The sequence below is a fragment of the Nipponia nippon genome, unplaced genomic scaffold (assembly GCF_047370975.1).
Source record: "Nipponia nippon isolate SJK-2023a ecotype South Korea unplaced genomic scaffold, ASM4737097v1 scaffold_30, whole genome shotgun sequence".
NCBI classification, from domain to species: Eukaryota; Metazoa; Chordata; class Aves; order Pelecaniformes; family Threskiornithidae; genus Nipponia; species Nipponia nippon.
In genome coordinates, this window is record NW_028262348.1 from 1534948 (window position 1) to 1557433 (window position 22486).

General features: G+C 43.9%; 2 protein-coding genes across 14 annotated transcripts in view; one reads left to right on the forward strand and one right to left on the reverse strand.

Annotated features, from left to right (window-relative positions):
* The window catches only part of PISD (phosphatidylserine decarboxylase), a 27101-nt gene extending 18110 nt beyond the window's left edge, over positions 1–8991 (forward strand). For 4 of the 6 annotated variants that reach the window (XM_087768673.1, XM_087768675.1, XM_087768679.1 and 1 more), the window contains 6 exons: positions 2108–2273; positions 4424–4660; positions 4793–4931; positions 5840–5986; positions 6611–6771; positions 7083–8991. In XM_087768673.1, coding sequence (XP_087624799.1) covers positions 2108–2273; positions 4424–4660; positions 4793–4931; positions 5840–5986; positions 6611–6771; positions 7083–7307 — 1075 coding nt within the window. In that variant the 3' untranslated portion in view covers positions 7308–8991. The remainder of the gene's footprint in view (positions 1–2107; positions 2274–4423; positions 4661–4792; positions 4932–5839; positions 5987–6610; positions 6772–7082) is intronic. The other 2 variants (XM_087768676.1, XM_087768677.1) reach the window with 1 other exon arrangement.
* The window catches only part of SFI1 (SFI1 centrin binding protein), a 35386-nt gene continuing 19580 nt past the window's right edge, over positions 6681–22486 (reverse strand). For 3 of the 8 annotated variants that reach the window (XM_087768650.1, XM_087768651.1, XM_087768649.1), the window contains exons 14-30: positions 22132–22310; positions 21840–21915; positions 20944–21039; positions 20459–20535; positions 19697–19799; positions 19106–19202; positions 18262–18422; positions 17770–17844; positions 17405–17479; positions 16859–17035; positions 15880–16121; positions 14821–14916; positions 13373–13634; positions 12557–12701; positions 11625–11748; positions 10810–10912; positions 10011–10252 (exon numbers count right to left, since the gene is read on the reverse strand). In XM_087768650.1, coding sequence (XP_087624776.1) covers positions 10145–10252; positions 10810–10912; positions 11625–11748; positions 12557–12701; positions 13373–13634; positions 14821–14916; positions 15880–16121; positions 16859–17035; positions 17405–17479; positions 17770–17844; positions 18262–18422; positions 19106–19202; positions 19697–19799; positions 20459–20535; positions 20944–21039; positions 21840–21915; positions 22132–22310 — 2196 coding nt within the window. In that variant the 3' untranslated portion in view covers positions 10011–10144. Of the gene's footprint in view, positions 6799–8596; positions 9985–10010; positions 10253–10809; positions 10913–11624; positions 11749–12556; positions 12702–13372; positions 13635–14820; positions 14917–15879; positions 16122–16858; positions 17036–17404; positions 17480–17769; positions 17845–18261; positions 18423–19105; positions 19203–19696; positions 19800–20458; positions 20536–20943; positions 21040–21839; positions 21916–22131; positions 22311–22486 lie in introns of those variants that run through there. The other 5 variants (XM_087768654.1, XM_087768653.1, XM_087768652.1 and 2 more) reach the window with 5 other exon arrangements.

The window sequence follows — 22486 nt, forward strand, 5'->3', positions numbered from 1 at the left end:
GAGGGAGGATGGGAGGGTTGCTGAGCAGAAGGAGCGACAGCCATCTGCAAAGCTTTTGTTTGGCCTAATTACTATAAAGCTCCTTATGCATTGAATTGGCAGAGAAGGGCATGCTGTTATACGACAAGGGGAATGAGGAGGCTTTCATTCCTTTCCTTTCTACTCTCCATCACTAGGAGAATAGAAAAAGCAGCTAGGGACTGCTCTGAAACCAGGCCAAGGCAGTGAGGAGCCCCAGGGCCCCGGCGCTGCCAGGATGCAGCTCTGCAGGGATTGGTCCAGGAGCGACTGCAGTGACGGGGGGAGAGCGCGGGAGGGGGAGCGGGACCTCTCTGCTCGGTGCTGCCAACCCGGCTCCGGCCCCAGCAGCCCTCCAGCAGACCGCAGGCTGGTGGATGGGAGGGATGGGAGGAAGACTGAGGTGTCCCTTCCTCTTCCCATGTCGAGTCAGTCCCACCTCCTGCTGAGAAAGCCGGCTTTGCCTCTGCTGAGGCAGCACTAAATCTCCTCAGGGGATTTTTTGGGTTTGTTCCCCTTGCATTATGATGCACAGATCATTCTGTTTTTTATTTATTAATTCTTTGGGGGAAAGAAGTCGTGCTCACTGCAGAAAAAAATCTCTGAGCCAAAAGCACCGTCTTGCATCCCAGAGTGGTGACAGTTGTACCTGCCTGCACGATACTTTAATTCTGATCCAAGTTTTGAAAAGAACATGTTGGCAAGAAAATTTCCTTTTAATTTCCCAGCTTCTTTCCATCTTGGAAAGACACACACAGCATTTTACAGTTCATCCTTCGTATCCTGCAATCCAGGGCGAGAGCGAGCTGTTCAGAGCAGCCAGAGCGTACCCCTTCCAGTTTGTGCGTGCACGTAGCTGCGTCCTGGTTGCAGGCGTGCCGCCTTCAGCAGCATGGGGAGAACAATCTCTTAGCCAGGATTTAAGTCAGTGCCCAGAAGATTTGAATATCTTGCCCTCAGGTAGGCAGACTTCCATTTGAGAATGTGACCTTGGAAATGCCAATGGTTGTTTCATGAGTAGAAGCCAAAGAATAAATGGGGACCTGAAGGGTCTCTCATCCAGACCTCTGCAAGGGTCTGAACCGAGGCCCGTGATGTCCTCGGCTAATAAGATGAGCCCTTTTCTCTCTGAGAGTTACAAGTTCAACTTCTCCCCATGGCCATTTGTGCAAAATGAGTTTGCTCTCAGCCAGGACACCCACATGACAAAAAAATCATAGATGCAGTTGGTTATGAGGCAAAAGAGTTGGTTATTGGCTATGGAGACTAGATTATCTTGCAGCACTAGCAATATCAGCTTTGTTCTCTGTTCAGAACCAGGGTACCCAGCGAAGGCTTTAAGACCTGAAAAGATGTCTTTTGGAATCAGTTATTTGAAAATGTTATTAACTCAGGAGTGCCGCTCCTGTTGTTTCTCAAGCACTTGTTTCCTGAAGTTAGCGAATGACCAACAGGTCTGTGTAAATTTGACTCCAAGGCACAACCTAGTCAAGATGCCTTCAATGCATGAACCCTCTGAGGGACACAATTTGTTAGGTTTCAGGGATTTATTTCATGAGAGTATCTGTTCTTTCCTTAATATTGCCCCTCCATACAGTTCTTATTAAAGCCCCAGCATCACAGGTTCCTAGCTTTCAGAATATTGTTTGCAGTCCACTTTGGCTACGCAACAGCTGGAGCAGTCACAGAAAATGTTTTCTGGGGATGTAATCATCCAATATTTGGAAGAACCTTTGCTCTTTCTTATTTCCACTGTAAACTGTCATGATGTGTTGTTAGTTGGATGAACCAGCTGTGACTTTGTTTTCAAATGTCACCTGCAAGTGATCTTGCCTTTAATTTTTGAGGGTGTCGCTCCGTCTTTTGGACAGAGGATTTTTTTTTTTCTTTCTTTTTTTTTTTTTTCCCTAAGGTAAACTGGTCTTCTAGTTTGGGAAGGGGAAGAACTGACCAAAATAAAGGAGTAAAGGCTTGCAGAGTCGACGTTTAAGTAAAGATTAGCAGGAATAAATCATCCCCAGCTCTCAGAAGCTGGTGGTTCTGAAGTGGAGATGGCTGACCCTCTGATGTTGTGTATGTAATCTTTCAGGTTGCAATTTCCCCAGCTGGCCCTGAGGCGAAGGTTGGGCCAGCTAAGCTGTATGTCTAGGCCTGCTCTGAAACTCCGTTCTTGGCCTCTGACTATTCTCTATTACCTTCTGCCTTTCGGTGCTCTTAAACCCTTGACCAGAGTGGGATGGAGGCCTATGAGCAGGGTAAGTGTGAGCAGGTCTCTTGCGCTTCGTGTGTGTTGGCTGTTTTACGCCGCAGGGAGCTGGCAGCAGCTGGCTGGAGAGATGCGTAATACAGGACAGGCTGATGATCGCTAGTACGACAGCAGAGAGATGCAATTCATGTTTCCCTTTAGTTTTTACTGTTCATAGCTGCGTTGACTAATTGCTTCACGGACAAGTGATTTTTTCAGTAGCAGAGAATTTCTTTGTGCGCTAACAGTCAGGGGTCTACCCAGGAAAACCAGCAGAAACTTTTGCGTTAATTCAGTTACTTCAAAGTCTCAGGGCTAGCATAAGGCAGACCAGTTCCCTCCAGTTCCCTTTCCTGGCCACACTAAAACACTGTCTTGCTTTCTGTCATTTTTGCCCAGAGAGGGTTTGTTCCTCAAGTTCTTTGAGCATTTGTAATCCAGCCTGCCCAAATGATACGCAACTCTGCTCTGGCACTGTTCAGAGCAGGGTGCAGGGAGCCTTGCACATGGATATTCTCTGCATGCATGCAGTTTCAGAATGCAATATTTTGATTAAAGTTTCAGAATGCAGATTAAAGTTTCAGAATGCAGATTAAAGTTTCAGAATGCAAATATTTTGATTAAAACCTGCAACAAAATTGCATTAAGACTATTTAATTGAACAGCTGTCCTGTTTGATCCCATCGACTTGAAAACCAGGCTCTTTTGCAGAGAAGGGGCTACTAGGAAATATCACTTTGACAGTTTTTGTGATTTTACAGTAGTATCTGCATATTCTCAGTATTTGGAAAACTGAGCAAAATTGATTTTAGAAATTAGCGCTGTATAAGGCATGACAAATAAAATGGCAAAACATTTTTTCTTCAGTACTTCAGCTTATATAACCTAAGGTACTGTTGCTTCAGAAGTTTTTGTCTGAAGTAAGATTAAGTTGGTGTTTTCTTTCTGAAATATCACTGTATTTTAATGTGATGCAGGCTGGTGGTTTGTGAGTGAAACCTTAATTCACTGTATTTGATAGGATGGACAGGGCTCTCAGCCAGTGTGTGCTTCTCTTTGCGTTTATGGCTGTATTTTGCAAGACTTATGAAGGATATGATTAATATTGAGAATAAATGATGACTCTCACTAAGTAAAAAAAAAAAAACCAACAAACTTTTAGTTGGGAGTTAACTGTAGCTGAGCTGTACTGTTCAAAAAATTGTACCAGATTCAGCAGATAGATAACTACTTCTTTTGCAAAACTGGTTTCAGGGGGTTCAGTTCCCTTGGTCCGCACTCCCCCACCCCCTGGATTACATCATGGCCACGCGAGCTTTTTGGCTGATGCCAAGTACCACAAATCCCAGAAGAGTTACTGGCTGGAATCGCCAGCAGAAGCACTGTCATCTGCCCAGTTACATCAACAGCATATACCTCTTACCAGCACTGGCTCTTTTTTTTTTCTTGCTACTAAAACTTATGCTTTGGTGCAAAGTGCAAAGGTGTATTTTTACAGGAGTAAAGGCACTTTATTCTTGCAATTAGCAACTCCCATTGCTGCGAGAGGAGTAAGGCTGGCCTAAGTTTATACCAGTGTAGCTGCATCCCCATGGGTATGTTTCTTCGATTGTACAATTAGCATTAGAGCACTATGCTACTGGGATGTGGAAAACACCCCCGTTAGCAGATGCATCCGAGAAGCACATCATCAAACACTGAGAAGTTATTTTGCAGTCAATTTTCATTTGGTTATTCACAAAAATGAATATATCGGTAATGTTAAACCCTTCTGATGAGTGTTCTACTAGAATATGTGAACTGTGTCTTTTTTCCTGCAAGCCTCACATTGGGCAGTTTCCAGTAATGTGAATGTGGAGCTGAATTCAGCCTGCAGGGGAGTAGAGATTCTGGCCTCAGTATAAGGTCACAGTGTCTCTCTCTCTCTCTCTCTCTAATCTCCTGTCCCTCATCTGCTCTCTTCAGAACAGAGGGAGTGAGGATGAAGCGCAGTGTTAGTTTTTTGCTGACTTAAAGGCTACGTTGTGTGTGGTGCGGGCCACTGAATTGGAGGGAGTGGTTAGCAGGAACAGTGCCATCCTTTCTCTTGTATGGGGAGAGGCAAGAGGCGGCCGTCAGTGGGAGGAACTGAACGACGTGCTGCAATTCTTCTTTCTTCAGGTTGCTCTGTACAAATCGGTACCAACGCGACTGCTCTCACGAGCCTGGGGTCGCCTGAACCAGGTGGAGCTGCCTACGTGGCTCCGGAAGCCAGTGTACAGCCTGTACATCTGGACGTTTGGAGTGAACATGAAGGAGGCGGCTGTTGAAGATCTGCATCACTATAGAAACCTCAGCGAATTCTTCCGCAGGAAGCTGAAACCACAAGCGCGGCCCGTCTGCTGTTTGCACAGCGTGGTGAGTAAAAGGAAACGAAGGCTTTACACTGTGCTGCCAGCTTCCCCCCAGACACCCCCCAACGGAACATGTCTGCTTTATGAGGAGCGAATGAATTCCTAATGGGTTGCATTTTTTTTCTCTTTGCTGTAGATTAGTCCCTCTGATGGAAAGATCCTTAATTTTGGACAGGTAAAAAACTGTGAAGTGGAGCAAGTAAAAGGGGTTACTTATTCTCTGGAATCTTTCTTGGGACCTCGCATCTCCACAGAGGAACTGCATTTTAGCCAGGGTGAGTTCTGCATCAGTTCTGCATTTATTCTGCCCTGCCCTTTCAGTGTTCTCCGAGATCATGAGAAAAAAGACTACTTGGGTTTTTTTTTTCTCTCTTTTTCATATTGTCAGCAACAAAAGCAGGTTTGATTTTTGTTTTGTTTTATTTGGGAATAAACATGTCGCTGTTCTAGTTCTCCTTCTCACCAGCGGCTTTATAGTGTCTTGCCTGGCTCATTCTGATTAACTGAATTTAATTGCTTGGCTCCTACAATTGTCTCCAAGATCTGCCACTATAGCGAGGCCGTAGCACTCCAGACTGAAATGTGCCCAAGCACTGCTTAGCCAAAATTGTATAAGCTGCTCCGTAAGAAGATTTATGCTGAAGCGCTGTACTTGTAGTGGCTTGTGTTATTACTGCCCTGCTGCACCTCCAGCACTGTCTCCAAGGCCTTGAGCTTAGATGAAATGAAAGCAACACACTTTGCTAAACTGGCGAGGGGACGGGCGAGACCGAGTTCTGCAAAGAGCAGGGTTATTTTTAACATGAGCACAAATGCAACTAATGCGTTTTACACAACTAGGGACTTCTCTCAAATCCTGTTCTTAAAAGGGTTGCTTTGAGAAAAATTCTGTTTCACTGGCTTTCAGCTTCTGCTGTTCTGTTTAGGGAAGGGGAAACTCCAAAATGAAGGAATTTCCAAAATTATTAAAACAGTACAGGATCTCATTTTGTTGGAAAGGGAAAAGAACACGTTGAAATACTGGATTCCTGGACAAAGCGTATCTTTTTGTAGTCTCAACAATACACGTGGCCTGCATTAGTCCTCTGCTGTTGCCACTGGTTCTAGCGTAGACTGCTCGGCTATGGTAGGTGAGTGCGTGAAAAATATCTCCAACCCCTTTCTTTCAATGGTTTGTCTGCAGCCCCACCTGGTAACTCTTTCCAGCAACAACTGGTCACGAAGGAGGGGAACGAGCTCTATCATTGTGTGATCTACCTTGCGCCAGGGGATTATCACTGCTTCCACTCACCCACTGACTGGCGAGTGTCGCACCGACGCCACTTCCCAGGTAGGCTTCTGCTCCTAGAAAACGAACGCAGAGCAGCTCTGGGCCGCTGCTGAACGAGACGCGCCCATGGAGCACTGTGCAGTCGCGTGATAGAGAACGGTAGAAAAGTGGTTTGTCACAAATGGTAATGAATGGCATAGTAGTAGAGTTTACCGGAACAAATCACATATAAATGGTGAAAACAGTAATATTGTATTCAAGCTGGTTTAGTTCTTTGAAATAACTGTCAATGCATGCTGACCTGACTTGTTCCCAAGCATGATTTGTTCAGTTTGCACCTGAAATACAGATAGTTCTGCAGATGAATGCTCCAGGCTGCATTCAAGCCTTACAAGGAAGGATGAGCGTGGTCTTTAGTTTTAGAATGCAGAGTAATATGAGCCCTGCCCAGCAGTGTTGATCTTTCTGGACAGCAGGCTCAAGATTACATCTTTCTATGACCCCTTTCTTTTACCTCAGCCTTGTCTTTCATTCGCTCTGCCTACCGTTTGCCTCGCTTCCTACAAGTAAGTGACAGAATGGCTTACTGGATCAGCTACAGCTGTACTGAAAACACCAGTTAGATGGCATTACAATACTGCTACAAACAGACGACTTAACTTGAGTATGTTCTCACTGTTGCAGGCTCTCTGATGTCTGTGAATCCTGGAGTTGCTCGCTGGATCAAGGAACTGTTCTGCCACAATGAACGGGTTGTCCTTACAGGTGACTGGAAACACGGCTTTTTCTCCTTAACAGCTGTAGGAGCAACAAATGTGGGCTCTATCCGCATCTACTTTGACCAGGTGAGCAAGGCAGTAGTGGGCAGTTTTCTGGTTTTGATGGGTGAGGTTGGTACAGTATAATAAAAAAGTTACAAAAAAAAATAAAAAAAAAAAAATCTTATTACCCTGAAATTAAGGTGTTTCACAATACTGATGTTCTAAGACTGATTTAAAGGGAGTCATCTCCAGTATAGACTATTTTTTTTATATTTCTATTGAATTGTGAGTGAGTTCTGGCATTGAAAATGCCTCGATATCCACGGTCTACAGCTGTGCTAATGAATCCAGAGTACTGAAATCCCCAGGTAACAGTTTCTTCCTTCTCTGTGCAGGACTTGCATACCAACAGTCCGCGCTACTCTAAAGGTTCCTACAATGACTTCAGCTTCATATCCAACAACAACAAGGAGGGAATCCCCATGAGGAAAGGGGAACATTTAGGGGAATTTAACTTAGGCTCTACGATCGTACTAATCTTCGAGGCACCCAAGGACTTCAAATTCCACCTCAAAGCCGGACAGAAAATCCGCTTTGGAGAAGCACTGGGCTCTCTATAGAAACTCCCTCAGCAAGAAGCTTTTCTGTACAAAGGGACTCTTACCACACCACTGAGTGTTTCGCTTAACAAGTGTGTGTCACTCAGCAGGACCTGGGTGAGGAAAACAGAAGATGCCGTTGCTATGTTAAACTTGAAAGTGTTTGGTCTATATTTACATGCTGCTGAATGCAGAAAGAGGAGTGAATGACCATCTATGTATCGGGTACAGCTGCCTTTACAGATGTTGACCATGGAGGTTTCTGGCCCACCCTGTGCCTGTAGTCTTTCATGTTCTCCCCTCAATGTGCCACAGGATAATTATGTTCTTGGAGCCTGTAAATCCCTTTTAAGCCTTCCGAGGCTGTGCAGGTGCAGGGGGGAGGTAGAGAATTGCTGTATTTAAAGGGACAGTGACAGGCTGCAATATATATATATCTGCAATAGCTGTTTTTCAGACCTTGAGTAAAGAATGGGTTCTCATATTTATTTTATTCTAAGACATGCCGCTGAAGTTCTTACATAAAGGCAGCCTGTGACTGTATAGACTGCCAAACAGTTAAAGTTTGGTAGTATGGTTATTAACCAAACTAAGGCTAGTATGGCTTCACAGTCCAAACTAAGCAAAATGTACAACAGACAGCATCAGTACAACAAATTACACTCATCCAGGTTTCCTACTGTTAGACAATACTTTTACCTGACACAGTCCCTTTAAAAATGGACTTGCACTGTATTTTAAACCTGAAAACACTATGTCTACATTCCATATGATGAAACTGGTCATCTTGGGATTTTCTTCTTAAAAAAAAAAGCAGACAAAGCTGTGTGTCCTGTTCCTAATTCATGGTTTTATTTTGCTGTTCCAGGCCTTAAAGATTTTATTTGTATGAGAAGACACAGGGGATGTTTTTCTTGTGTGATGCAATGAGATGGCAGCCAAAATATGTTTTTAGTTTCTGCTATGTATCTTCATTGTTGCTTTGTCACTAAATTCTTGAAGAATTAATTCTTTTACTTACAGAACAGTTTCAGATACTTCAGGACCAATTTTTATTGCACAGAGTGAAATGCCCTATGCACTGACTGTGTATAAAAGTATTCTGGATCTTTGAAGCGATCCCAAGTTGCCTCCCAGGTGCCAGCCTGGCCTTCCTATAATGGACTGGCAACAATCTCATCTCATCCAAAATATAAAACCTCTACTATATAACCCACACTGCTCTGACTTCTGCCCTCATACTTAACTAGGAATGTGCTGGGGGCTGAAAGCTCTATGCTGAAGCTTCATCCTACAGCAAAACTTTAGAGCCTCTTTGTAACTTCATGTCAAGAAGAGTTAAGATCTAAGACCTTGGATCTGTTGAATTTGGCACTGACAGAAACTAGTGCCAAAGTGAAGAAGAGGAATGGAGTTTTAAAGCAATGTATCAATCGTTTTTAGAGAATAAACTGTTTCAAGTCCAGGCACTCAAACATTTAGAACTGACTTTGCTGTCCAGAGCTTGTTGGAGCGGACATGTTTATGAAACCTGCCTTTCTGCGCTCTGAAAGATTTCTCATATTGCTTCCTTGCTTGAGTCTTGGGTGTTTTTTCTGCTACTTCAAGGAGATGGTAGGCTTTGACCAGCTCTGATTTCCTAAAGAAAAACTTATCTTCTTTGTATGCACTGCAGAAAATAGAATATAATTTTGTTGTACAAATGTCCAGTTTGCCAAGTCCTGTATGCTTAGCTTGTCATCAGGAAAGACAGGATGATAAACTGCCTCTAAGCGATGTAGCCCAGCCATGACTCAGATGATGGTGGCTGTTTGGGTGACAAGCAGGAGAAAATTCATTTGGCTCCGAGAGTCAATGTTTCCTCACTTTACACGGGGAGGAGTTTGAAAGCTTGAAGTGGCTCTCAGCCACCTATCTTGTTAAACTTCTTGGCAGTAGCAAGTTTACTCCTGCAGCAGTATATTACCATATACAGGTTATAGAAACGTGCACTTTTTCAAACCATTGAGAGTGAGAAAAGACCAAGGCAAACATCAACCCCCAGAGGATAAAGCTATGACTAGCCTTTTGACTAAACTGCAACATCATGTTAACGGTAGAAAGCAAATTTATTCCAGTGGATGAGAGAAAAGACAACTGAATCTTCTGCCCCTTTTCCACTGGGGCCTATGGCATCCAGACACAGCCAAAGCAACTTACGCTTTAATTTCTTCCTACTCAGCATCATCATCCACAGTATCTGAAGGTTACTGTTAGCCCAGTAATGGAGGACGGGTTACCTGATGTTTGCCTTATTATAAAATGTAAGGAGGAAGAGAGGATTCAGCATGCAAGTGGCTGTTTTTGCGATGGTCTTAATGCTGTGCAGAGCTAGCTGATTAACAAATATTACTTGTTATGCAGTGGTCAGCAACGTGCCCTGGAAGTGAAAGCAAAGTTCCTAGAGGGTACTGATAATGCTGTGAATTTCTCCTGCATGGAGAATCCATTTAATTCTTCAACTGTATCAGTAGCACGGTATTTTTGTATGTCAAAGCGTATGACTTACTGACATTAACTCATTTAATTGCAAACATTTTGAAATAAAGAGTCTTATCAGTGTTGCTTATCTTTCTGAAATGTCAGGGTAACCTAAACTAGGTATTGTGAGTGCAGCATGAGGTATGTTTAGCTCCTGTTTCGTTTGGTTTTTAACCAGCTGTAGTAACAAAATAAACCAAGCAAAAATATTTAAGTTAATTTATAAAATAAAAATGCCATACATAGTCTAAGAGAACGTATACATCTTTTCCATCCCCCCCTTGCTATGAAAGGGGCAAAAAGTCCTACCCGTGAGCTGGAAAGTTGGTTCAGCTGCATTATATATCCAGAGCAATCTGGATATCACGCAGGCGGGCAACCAGTTTCTGCACATGGTGTCTCTCTTTTAGTTGTGCTTTGGTGAGAGTGTTGATCCTCACCTGCAACTGAAGGTGAAGATAATTGCATAAGGTGTTTGTACAGCAAGACAGCATTTCGTCTTTTTGACAGAGGAAGAGCGAATGAGCTCTAGCAGCCTTTATATTATCCCGCTTTAGAACCATTAAGTGACAGGACCGTGTCACTGGGGAACAGCCGAGTACTGGCTAGCTTTAGCGGTAACAGTGCAGTACCCACACGTGCGGCTGTACGAACCCGGGGACTGCACAGTGCAGATGCAGTCGTTGTGGTGTAGCTACACTGTCCTGAGAAGTCACAGAAAAACATTTGAGACTGAACCTACTAAAGCCTGGTACGTAGCTTGGGAATAGCCTTAGAAAGGTCTGTTGGAGCTGGAGTTACGTTTCTGAACAAATGGGGAGATGCATCTACGCAGCACTCTGTCCTGCTCGACAGCCCACTACTGATTACAAGTTTCCCTTCCCTTGGCATTTTAATAACAGCTTACTGTACAATTCCTCACAACTACCATCAGCCTTCAGGCTAAGTGCATAGCACAATGATAATCACTTAAGTAACTTCAATTTGTTTGCTGTTTACACACCTGATCCAATTCTTCCTGAACTCCTTGTACACCACCTTGGTCCTCTGGTCGTGTGCTTATTTCTAGCCACTGCTGCAGAATCTGTGCCTGCTGCTGACAGGACCTGATAAAATGGATTAGAAGGATTCTTATCCCAATTAAGAGCTCAACAGCCTAAGCCAACTCAGACCTGCAACTGATACTTGCAATAGGACCCAATTTTTTGACTCAAACCAGTGAATGATAAAAGTCTTTAAAATAAGAAAAAAAAAAAAAGGAAGGATGCCGGAAAGCAGAGAAATCTGTCTGAAAGCTGTTGTCTCCATTTCCTACTCCTGGTTCCTGGCTTCTTCATTTCCTGGCAGTTGAATCCCCTCCAAGCCCCATTTTCTTTTAAGCATTTTTGTAAATGTCTTCCCGTTCTAGTGGAGAAGTTGTCAAACCCCAGCCATATTTTTTTTTTTAATTGACAGTTGAAAAAGCTGTCTTCACTCCGCATGATAAAAGAACTAAAAGCTAAATTTCAGCTGCTCTGCCAAGTTCATTTGTACTGCCTGCAGATTACACCCAACGATACCTTTGTCATGCTTTCTCCAAAAGCTGCCAAAGGTATAATTAAACCACTTACTTGCTGACTACAAAGAAGTGCACGTACTCTCTCTCACCTGGAGTGAACTCTTAAAAGGAGAAAATAAAAATCTCTAGAACTTTGCTCGCTTTCATTCACAGTTCTGCTGTGAACAGACTGGTTATTTCCAAAGTAGATACATATGAAAAAATGCAATATTGAGTTGACAGCATGAAGACAGGCTGGCTAAAGGGGCTTTGCAACATACTTGAGTTCTTGCTTCCTGCTGAAGTAGTACTGCATCTGCTGTTGGATGTGTCGGAGTTCAACTTCCAGCTTTCTCTGCAACGCCATTTCTTCTCTGGAACTGTGCTCCCTTTCTTCCCCTTCAGCTGAATGGAAGATACAAAGCACAAGCCATGGAAGTAGAGCAGACTTACGCTGTTTCTTCTTAGGAAGGGAAGTCAGGTGAGTAGACAGGAAACACAGAACCCTCTCTTGAGTCTGTTTCACACGTTTTGTCACCCTGTGACAGGTATCTGTTCACCCAAAAGATCAGGTACAGTGAGAGGGCAGGAGCCCTGACAGCATTACAAGCTCTCAAGACTCAGTTTAAACACACAAAAAGTTATAAGAAATGCTCTAGTGAATGGTTTAGTACTACAAATGCTATTTTGGCCTATTCATGATTTAATGGTTTTTTTACATCTGCTCTAGAAGTAAGCAAGCAGTAAGTCTAGCCCCATGGAATGCAAATTTCATGCCCTGATGTCATTAAAAACACCATGTTGAGAAGTGCTTAGGCACTATCCATCCCCTTTACAGCCATACTGTAAGTACGGGGAAAACTTAAGAGACCCTTCCTGGGTGAATTCTTGCCTGCTGAAGCGAGTTCTGCTGGACATTCAGCCTTGCGTACCTGAACGCCCCAGCACTTGAGCACATTCCTGCCAAAAGAAGCTGACCCCTAGCAGTTCCCATCCTTCAGTCCCTAGAACAGGGCTTTAGGCCCCTGATTCAGCAGAGTCCATAAAACTATTATCGTCCCGAAAAGGAATGACTGATACTCTTCACCTCCTGATGCAGGCATACAAGACTGCCTTGGCTCCCTTACATTCTGTGGAGTTGACTTGCAGTCTTGCAAGTATTAGAGGAGGACACCACACAACTGCTAAACAAAGTTTAGATCTGAGGACCTACCTGCAGTTTGGTGACTCCATTTTCCCACCAAGTCTTCAGGTGACAGCAAACGTGGCTGCAAGTTTGGTCGCAACTTCTCCACAGAGTCCTGTTGAGAGTCTTGGCAACGGGCTCCTTTGTGACCACTCACAGGCTGACCTATTCCCTACAAGATCAGAATGACACTGGTTTTTTCCTCAAAGGGTTTTCTTGAGTAAGCCCTACTCCCACTCAGACATCCCCCATAGTCACTGGGCCCCTCTCACAAAATACCACAGAAGAAGCAGAGCTTAAGAAATGGCTCTTTCATTTCTGGCATGGAGATATTTCATCAAGATTAACACCTCCCATTCTGTGTGGAACAGAGGAGTTTAAGATGCAAGCACCTACTTGCAGGTGAAGTGAATTTCAGTTTTTGAGACTCTCAGCCATAGCCACTGCTACTAAACTGAGTTACTCTTAAATCCCTGTAATCTGGTTGGCAAACTAACTGCTCTGAACTCTCTGAAGGAGCAGCACTCTCAAGTCAATTGCTAGGAAAAGCATCCTGCTAGGAAGGACACAAGACCAGGAAAAAAAGGCATGAATTACGGTACAACACACACGTGGACTGGTCAGCTAGTGAAATGTTGCTTCAGACTGGTGGTAAACAGTTCTTGGGCATTCAGAGCCAGTTAATTTGGTCAGCTTTTAAGATGATAGCTGGAACAAGAAAAGAATAGCTCAACAACCAGATGGGCATTCCAGAGGAGCCATGGGAAAAAACAGCAACAGGCAGCACGCATGTTGACAGCAGCCCAGTAAGCACACTCATTTTTCCTTCAGCAATACACTCACGATTTCTGCTCCAGCTTTCGTTTGGGGGATGAAAGATGAAGGAGACCATAGCTCTGGCCTCTGAACAGCACGGCGCACATCGTGTGTCCAGAGTGGTACAGACGGGAGAGCAGCATGTGTGAGAGATGGATAGGAATGAGTGCTATTGCCCATTTGAGACAGACATTTACAGGTACTTTCTTCCATTTGTGGTGTTAGCGTTAAGGTCCCAGTTTGCGCAGAATATTTGTTCGCAGATGTTTGCTGAAAGGGTGCTTCTGATCTGTAAAGGAAGAAGGATGAGGTCCCTGTACATTGCAACCTGTTGGTCTTGTCCTTTGCAGTCAGTGCAAAAAAAGGGAGAATCTTGTTATTCCCCTGCATACAGCTGTCCAGCTTTACTATGCAGGGGAAACCCCAATTTAAAAAAAAAAAAAAAAAAAAAAAAAAAAAAAAAGAGAGAGAGAGAAGAGAAAAACATCACAATGATTTAAAAAAAAAAAAGGCAAAAAAGGCAACAAAGCAGTTAAGGTTTCCGTTACTCCTACCTGCCCTGCTCCAAATCCTCCACATTAATCCAGGCTGAAACTATTTCTTTAGAGCTGTGAATTCAACCCATTAACAAAATCCTGCCTTATTTTGGTTTGGGGACAAGACAAAGAGGGGAGCCGCAATCTCAGATAGGTTTTAACAGGAAATGGATAGATATTGCCCTTCTCTAAAGCTAATTACAGAAAGTTTCACAAAAAAAAGTTCAGTCTAAACATCTGCCTAAACCCAATTTCAGCTTCTATAGCAAAAGCAGTTACAGCTCCCTCACTTTCAGGGCTAAGAAGTGATACCATAACTAAAACAAGTGCAGAACACTCAAGGCAGTGAAACCACTGCTTAGTTGAACAATTTCAGCAGCAAAGACCTTTTGGGGAAAGTAAAAAAGTAGCTCCTTTTGGAGCAGCAAAGTTGATTCAGCCAAGACAGAGGGAAATATTCAGTTCTGGCTCAGCATTCCCAGAATCGTTAACGATTCCCCAGTAGATTAGTTAAATCCAGACCCAAACCTGTTGTGGAGCAAATATGATCTATGAGCCAAAAAGCATCCTGCACAACACAAACTTCCGAGTTTATGTGGCAAGACTGACAGAAAAGGAAATGACTTACTAACTAAGCCCATTAATTTTGGAAGTAAGTGACGTGCCTTATCTTTCCCTGAAAATCACTCACTAATGAAACAAAGGCCTTGGTTGCTATTTAATTAACTTGAAAGTTCCATTATTCTGTTGTCTGCTTCATATAAGAAACCTGAAGTTTTTAAGGTCACCGTGGCCTTTTGACAGTATAGGAAACACACAGTACCGTAATTACTGAATGGTCTGTATTATGAAGGAAAGGGGATTTGAGGGGATAAGCATAGCATAACGCCCACTGTAAGTCACTCTCTTTTTCTTTACTTTTAAAAACAGATTTTCTACCTAGTAAAAGGAGGTCCCAGCAGTTCCTTGCTTTCTAGAGATTCCAGAAGGAAGTCAGGCCGCTGTGGTGGTAACCTTGCTCGTCGAACAGCATTTCTGAAAAGAACAAACAGAACCAATGATGCCCCAGATTCATGATTATTTTAAGTTGGCATAAGCTGGCATTGCAGCTAAAGAAACAGTCTTATTCCATCATCCATCCCTGCTCTGCAACATTCTCCTTGCATGCAATAATAATGTTTAAAGATTAAATTTCAACCTGTATTCATGTCGCAGTCTGGTTCGCCATATGAATGACTGTGCCAACACGAGGAGTGATGGCAGGGACAGAACTGAACAAGGCAGAACTGTTTCTTTTGGCAGCATATACTAGCTTAAAGAAATGCGAAGCTATCACCTTATTTCCCTGTAAGGCTCCTGTCCTGGACTGAGAAGCTTCCTGGAAGGTTCTTCCTTGCAATTGCCCCATGATCAGTAAGAATTTTATAAGGAATAGCCTCCTCAAGGGAAAGAAAGGCGCAAGAAGAAAGTTCAGTTTCTACACAGCCAGGATCTTGATGTTTATCATTTCATCAGACCCAATATATGACTTCAGTGAAAAAAAGAAGAGCTTCAGTGACAGCTCTAGGTCACTTAGCAGTCCCACCACATACATCTTTCAAATGTTTCTCTGTGTAACTGTTCCTATGACAAATGACCAACGCTCCATGAATTCATAGTTGTATATTGAGAAACGCATACTGGAAAGTATATAGCTGAGCTGATTCTACCCGTCGCTGATGTGTAAGTAGAAAGTCACAAATTCTTTCATTGTTTGTGGGCTGATGTATGCATTATGCAGCAGCTCTTGTATAACTCTGCAACGCCAGCTGTATGACACAGGGTCAGAGAAAGAGTTAGGGAAACTGCATGGAACTAACAGTCAGTGTGAAAACTTGGAAACACAAAAATGACAGAGACACAGACAGACTACATACATGCAGAGACAGACAGACTACATATATGCAGAACTACCTATATGCCAGAGAAATGCAGGAGGGACTAGAACTTTACACTCACAGATCACTGAGAATTGAGTCCTCAGCAGCAAGGTGAAATGGTAGATGACTGCATTTTGAAGGCCAGGGCTCTTCCTCTGCTGAATGTCCTCTTGTCTCAGGGCTAACATCAGGCGTTTTAAACGTCACTTGCTTCTTCACAGGTGGCAGAAAAGAACAAGGCTTATTTAATTTCTTGGAAAGAGCCTTCTGTTTCCACAGCATGGCACAACGATACACTGACTGGTGAAGGTTGTAGGCTGTCTGCCAACACAAAGAATAGTAGAGCATTTGACGGCTGAGAGTAGGAAGCAACAGCACGCCCCCCAGGGAGAACACCACCACCGAAAGGAACTGAGATTTCTGATGACCTCACAGCCATACCAGCTCTCTAAGCTAAATTAGCAGGTAACATTTGGGTAAAGAGAATTAACAGGGTACTTCTGCAATGAGGCAAGCTACACATTAGCAAACAGAACAACTAGTGTCTTGAAAACCTGGAAAAGAGCTGGGAAAGCTGCCCAGGAGCAGGAGGAGACCAATCAATACAAGCATCCCTGTCTTCCTTTCCACGCACAGGGCTGGGCTGACACTCAAAGGCAGAAGTGACACTAGCCCGTATTTGAAGGTATAAGTGGTGCTAAAGCTAAGACAGGATTAGCTGCAGCCTCTAATTCTTTGCTCTAGCACAGACTTTAGAGCCCAGACCCTACCCACAGGCAAAGGTTTCATCCAGCTGTATTGTCTATGGTAGGAATTGGCCAGTTTTGAAATAGCTTCGCTAAGAAAGGTTCCCAATTAGCAACACAAGTCTGAAGTGCTCTAGTCTCAGCTGAATGAAAGGACAGGGTGTTTTGCTTTAAACCACGGGCAAAAGCGTATGTCAGATCCAAAAAAGAGCCGAGATGCAGGGCTCCTAGATACATACATACACACACACACACACAGAGCAGATCAGAGCAGACCAGTCCTGGATGTATCCGAGCGATTGCTTGTCTCACCCTCAGCTGGCGCTGGGCTCGGAGCTGTCCCCCCCGCTGTTTCACACCAGCGGTGTATCTCAAGACCTGGGTTACACCTTCTCTCAGAACAGTAGCATGGTACACTCCTGTGGCTTTTTCAATGCGATCTTTCTTCTGCTGTTGCCCCTCGGCAAATCTGAGCCAAGCATCAAATACCTACAACGGGAAGAGCAGACAGCTGCGAGTGTTACAAAGACAGGGACTCCCCCTGCAGACAGGAATACGTTCCCTTCCACGGGATAGCAACAGGCAGAGCTACAGCAACAGCAGGACACTACCACAAGGACAAAGGGACAGGGATTTAAGTCAGCTGAGGCTGGATGGGGAAAAACATGTGCAAATTTTTTAATCTGGTAAGAGGATTTAGTGACAGTTTTCCAGCATCCTAAAATAACATATAGCACCCCAAAGATGAAAGGAAACAGATATTTATTGTGCGCTCTGCTGATTGCAGTCAAATCTGAACGTGATCTGCACATCTGCAAATTCACTTATCTGCCCTGACCCCCCCCCCCACACTCTTACCTTCCTCTGCAATGAAAGGGACCAATGCCACAACGCTTGCACCGTCTTCCGCCTTTCCCATTGCTGCTGCAACAGCTATCAGGGGAAAAAAATTGCACAGCAACCAGGCTAGGAGTTTGCATGCCCCACACCAGAAACGCTAGCCAGAGCCTCAACCAAACAGGAAGTGCTGGCGGAGCCATAGCAGAACAACCCACTCAGTTCACCCAGTATATGGCAAGGTGTCTCTTGCGCTAGTGGAACCCACAGTCCAGAAAACATTTAAATAAATTTTTTTCATCCTCATGTGTAAATGGAATACAAAGGAGAAGAAGGGATAAGTATCAGCAAGGAGCTAGATACCTACCCAGGGGACAACTCCTTACCCGTGTCTTCCAGCAAGAGAAGGAAGCAGAGCAAAGTCTACGAGTCATTAGCTGATCTCCCTGTCTCTGTAGTAGCTGTAAGGCAACCAAAACAGTGAGTCATTTACAGACAAACCCCACTTATCTGAGCCAAATGCTGCTAGAGCAGAACAGGTACCAAACAGCCTTTATCACCCTCCCTTTGTTCTGTTGAGGCCACCCTCTGTATCGAGTGCCCTATGCTGTAACCCCGTTTGCAAATAGCTATGAGCCCAGCAAGGATTTCATTAACAGTAAACGATCCCACACATGGCAAACCCAGCTTGTCATCTCTTGTGAAGTCTATTAGTTCTACCAAAGGTTCTTCAGGCAAAGCACAGGCATGTTCCTTCCTCCTCAACGCACAAGGCTGTCATGGTCCTCCTCAGCCAAGACTACCATTCCCTTCACCAGGGACACGGCCTGCTCCTCCACACCCACAACTTGGCTGGGGAGGCTGCTGATCCTTCTCACCACTTTCCCAAGGCATTGCTGATGGTATTTCTTCCATTTCACCAGGTACTTCTGAAGTAGGTGCTGCTGGCGGTGCTGTACTGCCCTGTGCTGCTGAGCCCTCAGCATCAGAGACTCCCTAGTTAATTCCTTCCAGTGAAGAAACAGGGTCTGTAAACGCACTGTAAGGAGAAGATAAATTAACTCATGTACCAAAAGGGGAGAATCTCAGAGAGTATCAAGCGATCAGCTACTCTTCCAGACTGTTTTAGCAATACTTAACGCTAACAATACTCAGCACTGACAGTACTCAGCACTAGGAAGAAGGATTGAGAAACACTTCAGGTAACGGACAGTGAGCCATGACTTGCAAGTCCTCCCTGCTGCCATCAACATTCTTTATAATCTTTAGAAAATTATTTGCCCTCTTTGTGCTTCAGAGTCCTCATGTCAAGGACGTGGCTGGTACCATGAAAACGCTTGCAGAGTTTAAGGGCCTTTCTGTATTAATTACTAGAGAAAGATTGAAGCAGTAATTGATAAGATTACTTGCACTGCCTTCAAAACAGAGATGTCTGAGCTTCTCAAAGCTAGTAATGGAAAATTCCTTTGAGGAAGTGTTACCATCCCTTACATAGACAAGAAACCAATAGAGAAGCGAAAGTCACACAAGAAGCCTTCAACAGATCACTGGAGTCCCAAGTCATTCCCCATGCTATGGGACATCCTTTGTAGGTGTAATAGACCATTCAGTCATGTCATCTGTACAGATGACACAAAAGGCTGGCTAACTAAGCCATGTCTTTCTGAGGATCACACGCAGATAGCTAAGTCTTTTGAGAGTTTAATATCTCCATCAGCTCACCTATATCCAAATGTTTTCTAGCCTCCATCACAGCTGTCATCTTCTGCTGACGGTAATACACTTGTAGTGAGGCAGTGTATCTCCACCGTAGCAACACCTAAAGATATAACGCAAACGAGTCAGGCTACAGACTGACATCGCAGTGTTCTTTGGAAGGGAAGCAACGTAAGCATTGCTGGTACCATAACCATTTCCATTTCATTTTTCACATAAAGCTCAGCAAGACAGTGCAAATTTCCTACAAATTAAACACAGCCGTATTTCAGAGGGTCCCCCCGGCATTTTTCAAGGCATTCTTTTCTGTCCCTCCATCCACCTGCCCACCCCTCCTCCCAGATAATAGTACTATGCTGTATCATACTACTGTTTTTCCCTTCCTTCTAGGAAAGGAAGGAAGAAGAAAAACCATTAACTCACTCAGAGACAACAGTTTCAGAGATGTGTGTAAAAATAAGATGGGACTCCCACTTTTTAGACCTTTCTTAGTAGTGGCTCTTAGATGAAGTTTTTGGTCCTTCTAATTGCATTACCTGACCCCTGCCTGAACTAGCATCTGTACTGGGACCTTGGTGTCTGCTATACAGACCCTACCTTCGACAGGATCGCTCTCCTGTAGTGCTCATCTGCCCGAGTAGTTGCCTTAGCTTCACGTATAAGAGCAAGAGCATTTTCTCTCCACGTACACAGAAGCTGCCTGAAGATAAAATGTACAAAAAATTAAAAAACAAACAAAACCCATTAAGAATGATTCTCACTTGTTCATTTGGTACCTTCCCACTTGCAGGGGAACCAAAACCAGCTGCCTCTATAAATTCAGTCTTGCAAATCAACTTCTGACCCTTCAGGTCTCTGCTGAAGAGAAGGCAGCACAAAATAAGAACACACCCTCAGCATCTTAAGCTGAGTCAGTCGGGCTCTGCAAGTGACTCAAGTTGTATAGCACTAAAAACAAATGAGGTAGGTGGAACTAAAGCAACTACAACCAATACAAAGTGATATTATCTTTAATTGCTCTCCTCACTATAATGCAAGACAGCCTCTATATCTTCCAGGCTGCTTTAATGTCACAGCAGCCAGAATCCATGCACTGCAGGGAATGATACAGTTTGCTGTCTGCTGTCTCTCATGGGACTAACAACAGATTAAAAAAAAGTTAAAGCAAAACAGATGGCAATCCAGGAAGAGGCTGACTTCTTTTAGCTACATGACCTGCACAGAAATAGCAATGCACGGCAGAGTCAATTCCCAGCACTGAATACTCAAACATTTACAACGGCGGCAGTGAAAGAAAAAGAGTAATTTGACTGCAGTGCAGTCACTTCTCTCACGCTGCACAAGGAAACATAGGCTTACCGAAGCAGTAGTCTAGTGTGCTGTTTCTCCTTTTCAGCTACTTGGTACAGAATGCACCGTATGTTATGTTGGTAACTCTGCAAGAAAAGCAGAGAGAGGTAAAATTTCCCGTAACTGCCAGCATCTCTGAGGAGAGAAGACTTGTGGAAACTCTTAGTAGCGGCAGTAGAACATAGAGAACAAAAATGAGGTTATAGAAAATAACGGAAATCGAATGTTGTTTTTCCGAGATGAACAGTCATTACACACTAGTTAATGCCAGCTATTATATACCCTTCACCAAAGCCACAAGATTACATGGGTTCTTTCTCTCCAAGAAGCAATGCTAGAGCTTATACAACCCTATCTGCAATAGCCTCCATTCTACCTTGCACGCTTGGTGTGTAAGCGCCTAGAGTGAAACAACGTGGCAGCTCTTCAGTTCTCACTGAAACACTTAGGCACACGCAGACAGGTCCCACAAAGAAAAGGACATTCCCTCCTACCTTCCAGGCTGCCAAGGTCTTGCCCAGTAACGTGTGCCGATAGTGCACGTCTGCTTCCATCAACTTCCTCCATTTCTCACGTTGATGTCCCACATACTATAAGGTGGGAGGGAAGAGGGGGAAAAAAAAAAAAAGAAAAAAGAGAGATATATACATGACAGAGGGAAAACAGGCAATGGCAGAGAGCAGAGGGAAAAGGAGCATCCCCAGTCTCCGGGGAAACATCAATCCTTTATCTTGCTATAAAAGGTTCTCACTCAAACGGGTGCTGCACTCTGCTATTCCTCCAAAAGGCCTAGTTGAGGCTTTTTTTTTCTCTGCCCTTTTTAGGAATCCTCTTGAAGACTGATGCAATTCACTCAAGTTAGCAGTTCCAGACCAACAGACTAGTATCAACTCCAAAATTTCTTATAGATTCTCGAGACATGCTGCAAGGCACATTTGGTACCCCCCATGGTGGTAAGGAAAAGGCCCAGCATAAAGTGAAGTGCCATCTGACAGGGCTTGCTACGACCTGTACACAACTACAGACCACACACCATGGCCTTGCTGCAAACTTCTAACTTAAGTAAAGTTTTGAGAAGGACATACACAGCACTGGCGAGAGGCAACTTCATCACATTAACTCTGCTTACGTTCCCAGGTAAGTCTCCTGAACTACAGTCCCATTCTCAATATACCTGGACAAGTGAACGAGAAGTCAAAGAACTTCCCCTCCTCCCTACACAATTCCTGTTCCACCCACACTGAACTGGTTTTATTCACCTGGAAAGGGAGGAGAGCTTAGGAATGACAAGTGTTTAAAATAAACAGTTTAATTTCTAACCACATGGATAGAAGCAATCTGAACATAACAAAAAGGATTCAAGCTCTTCCCCATCTGTTAACTCTCTCACCTCCCTCCACTTGTTCCAAGTCTGCTGCAGACACTTTGAATAGTGAAATCTTAAGGCTTGCATCTCCTTGAGCCTCCTACAGGAAAAATAATTTAATTATTTCTCCTACTATGCAATCCACCCTCTAGCACAGGCATGAGTTCACACTTGCTATTTTCAGTAAGTCAGTTACCAGCAGATTCTAAAGCACAAACAAGGAGTCAGAGTCACTAGGAATTAAATGCTGCTTTGTCAGAAGTAGGCCACTGAAGGGCCAATCCAAATAATTCTCCCTATTAAAAAAACTTCTTACTCTGTTGTTCTCTCCTGAGTATTTTGCTTCCACAGACAGAAAGCCTTTAGCAGCAGCAGGTTACTGTAGTGATCTCTTGCACGACCCAGGGCCTCTTGCTCCTCCAAACGTGCAGCTGTTCTGCTACACCAGAAGCACCAGAAACGATGCAATAGTTGCCTTTCAAAATGAAGTACAGCCTATAATGGAAAGAAGGTGGCAATGAATTCATGACACAGGCCAGTTACAAACAACAGAAGGCAATTCCTTAAAGGTGACACGCACAGAACTGTCCAACATTTGTTTTCCTCTTCTCACATTGAACAACGGACACATGTCATCAAAGCCCCTTTGCTGCGATTTATGTGAATGTGTT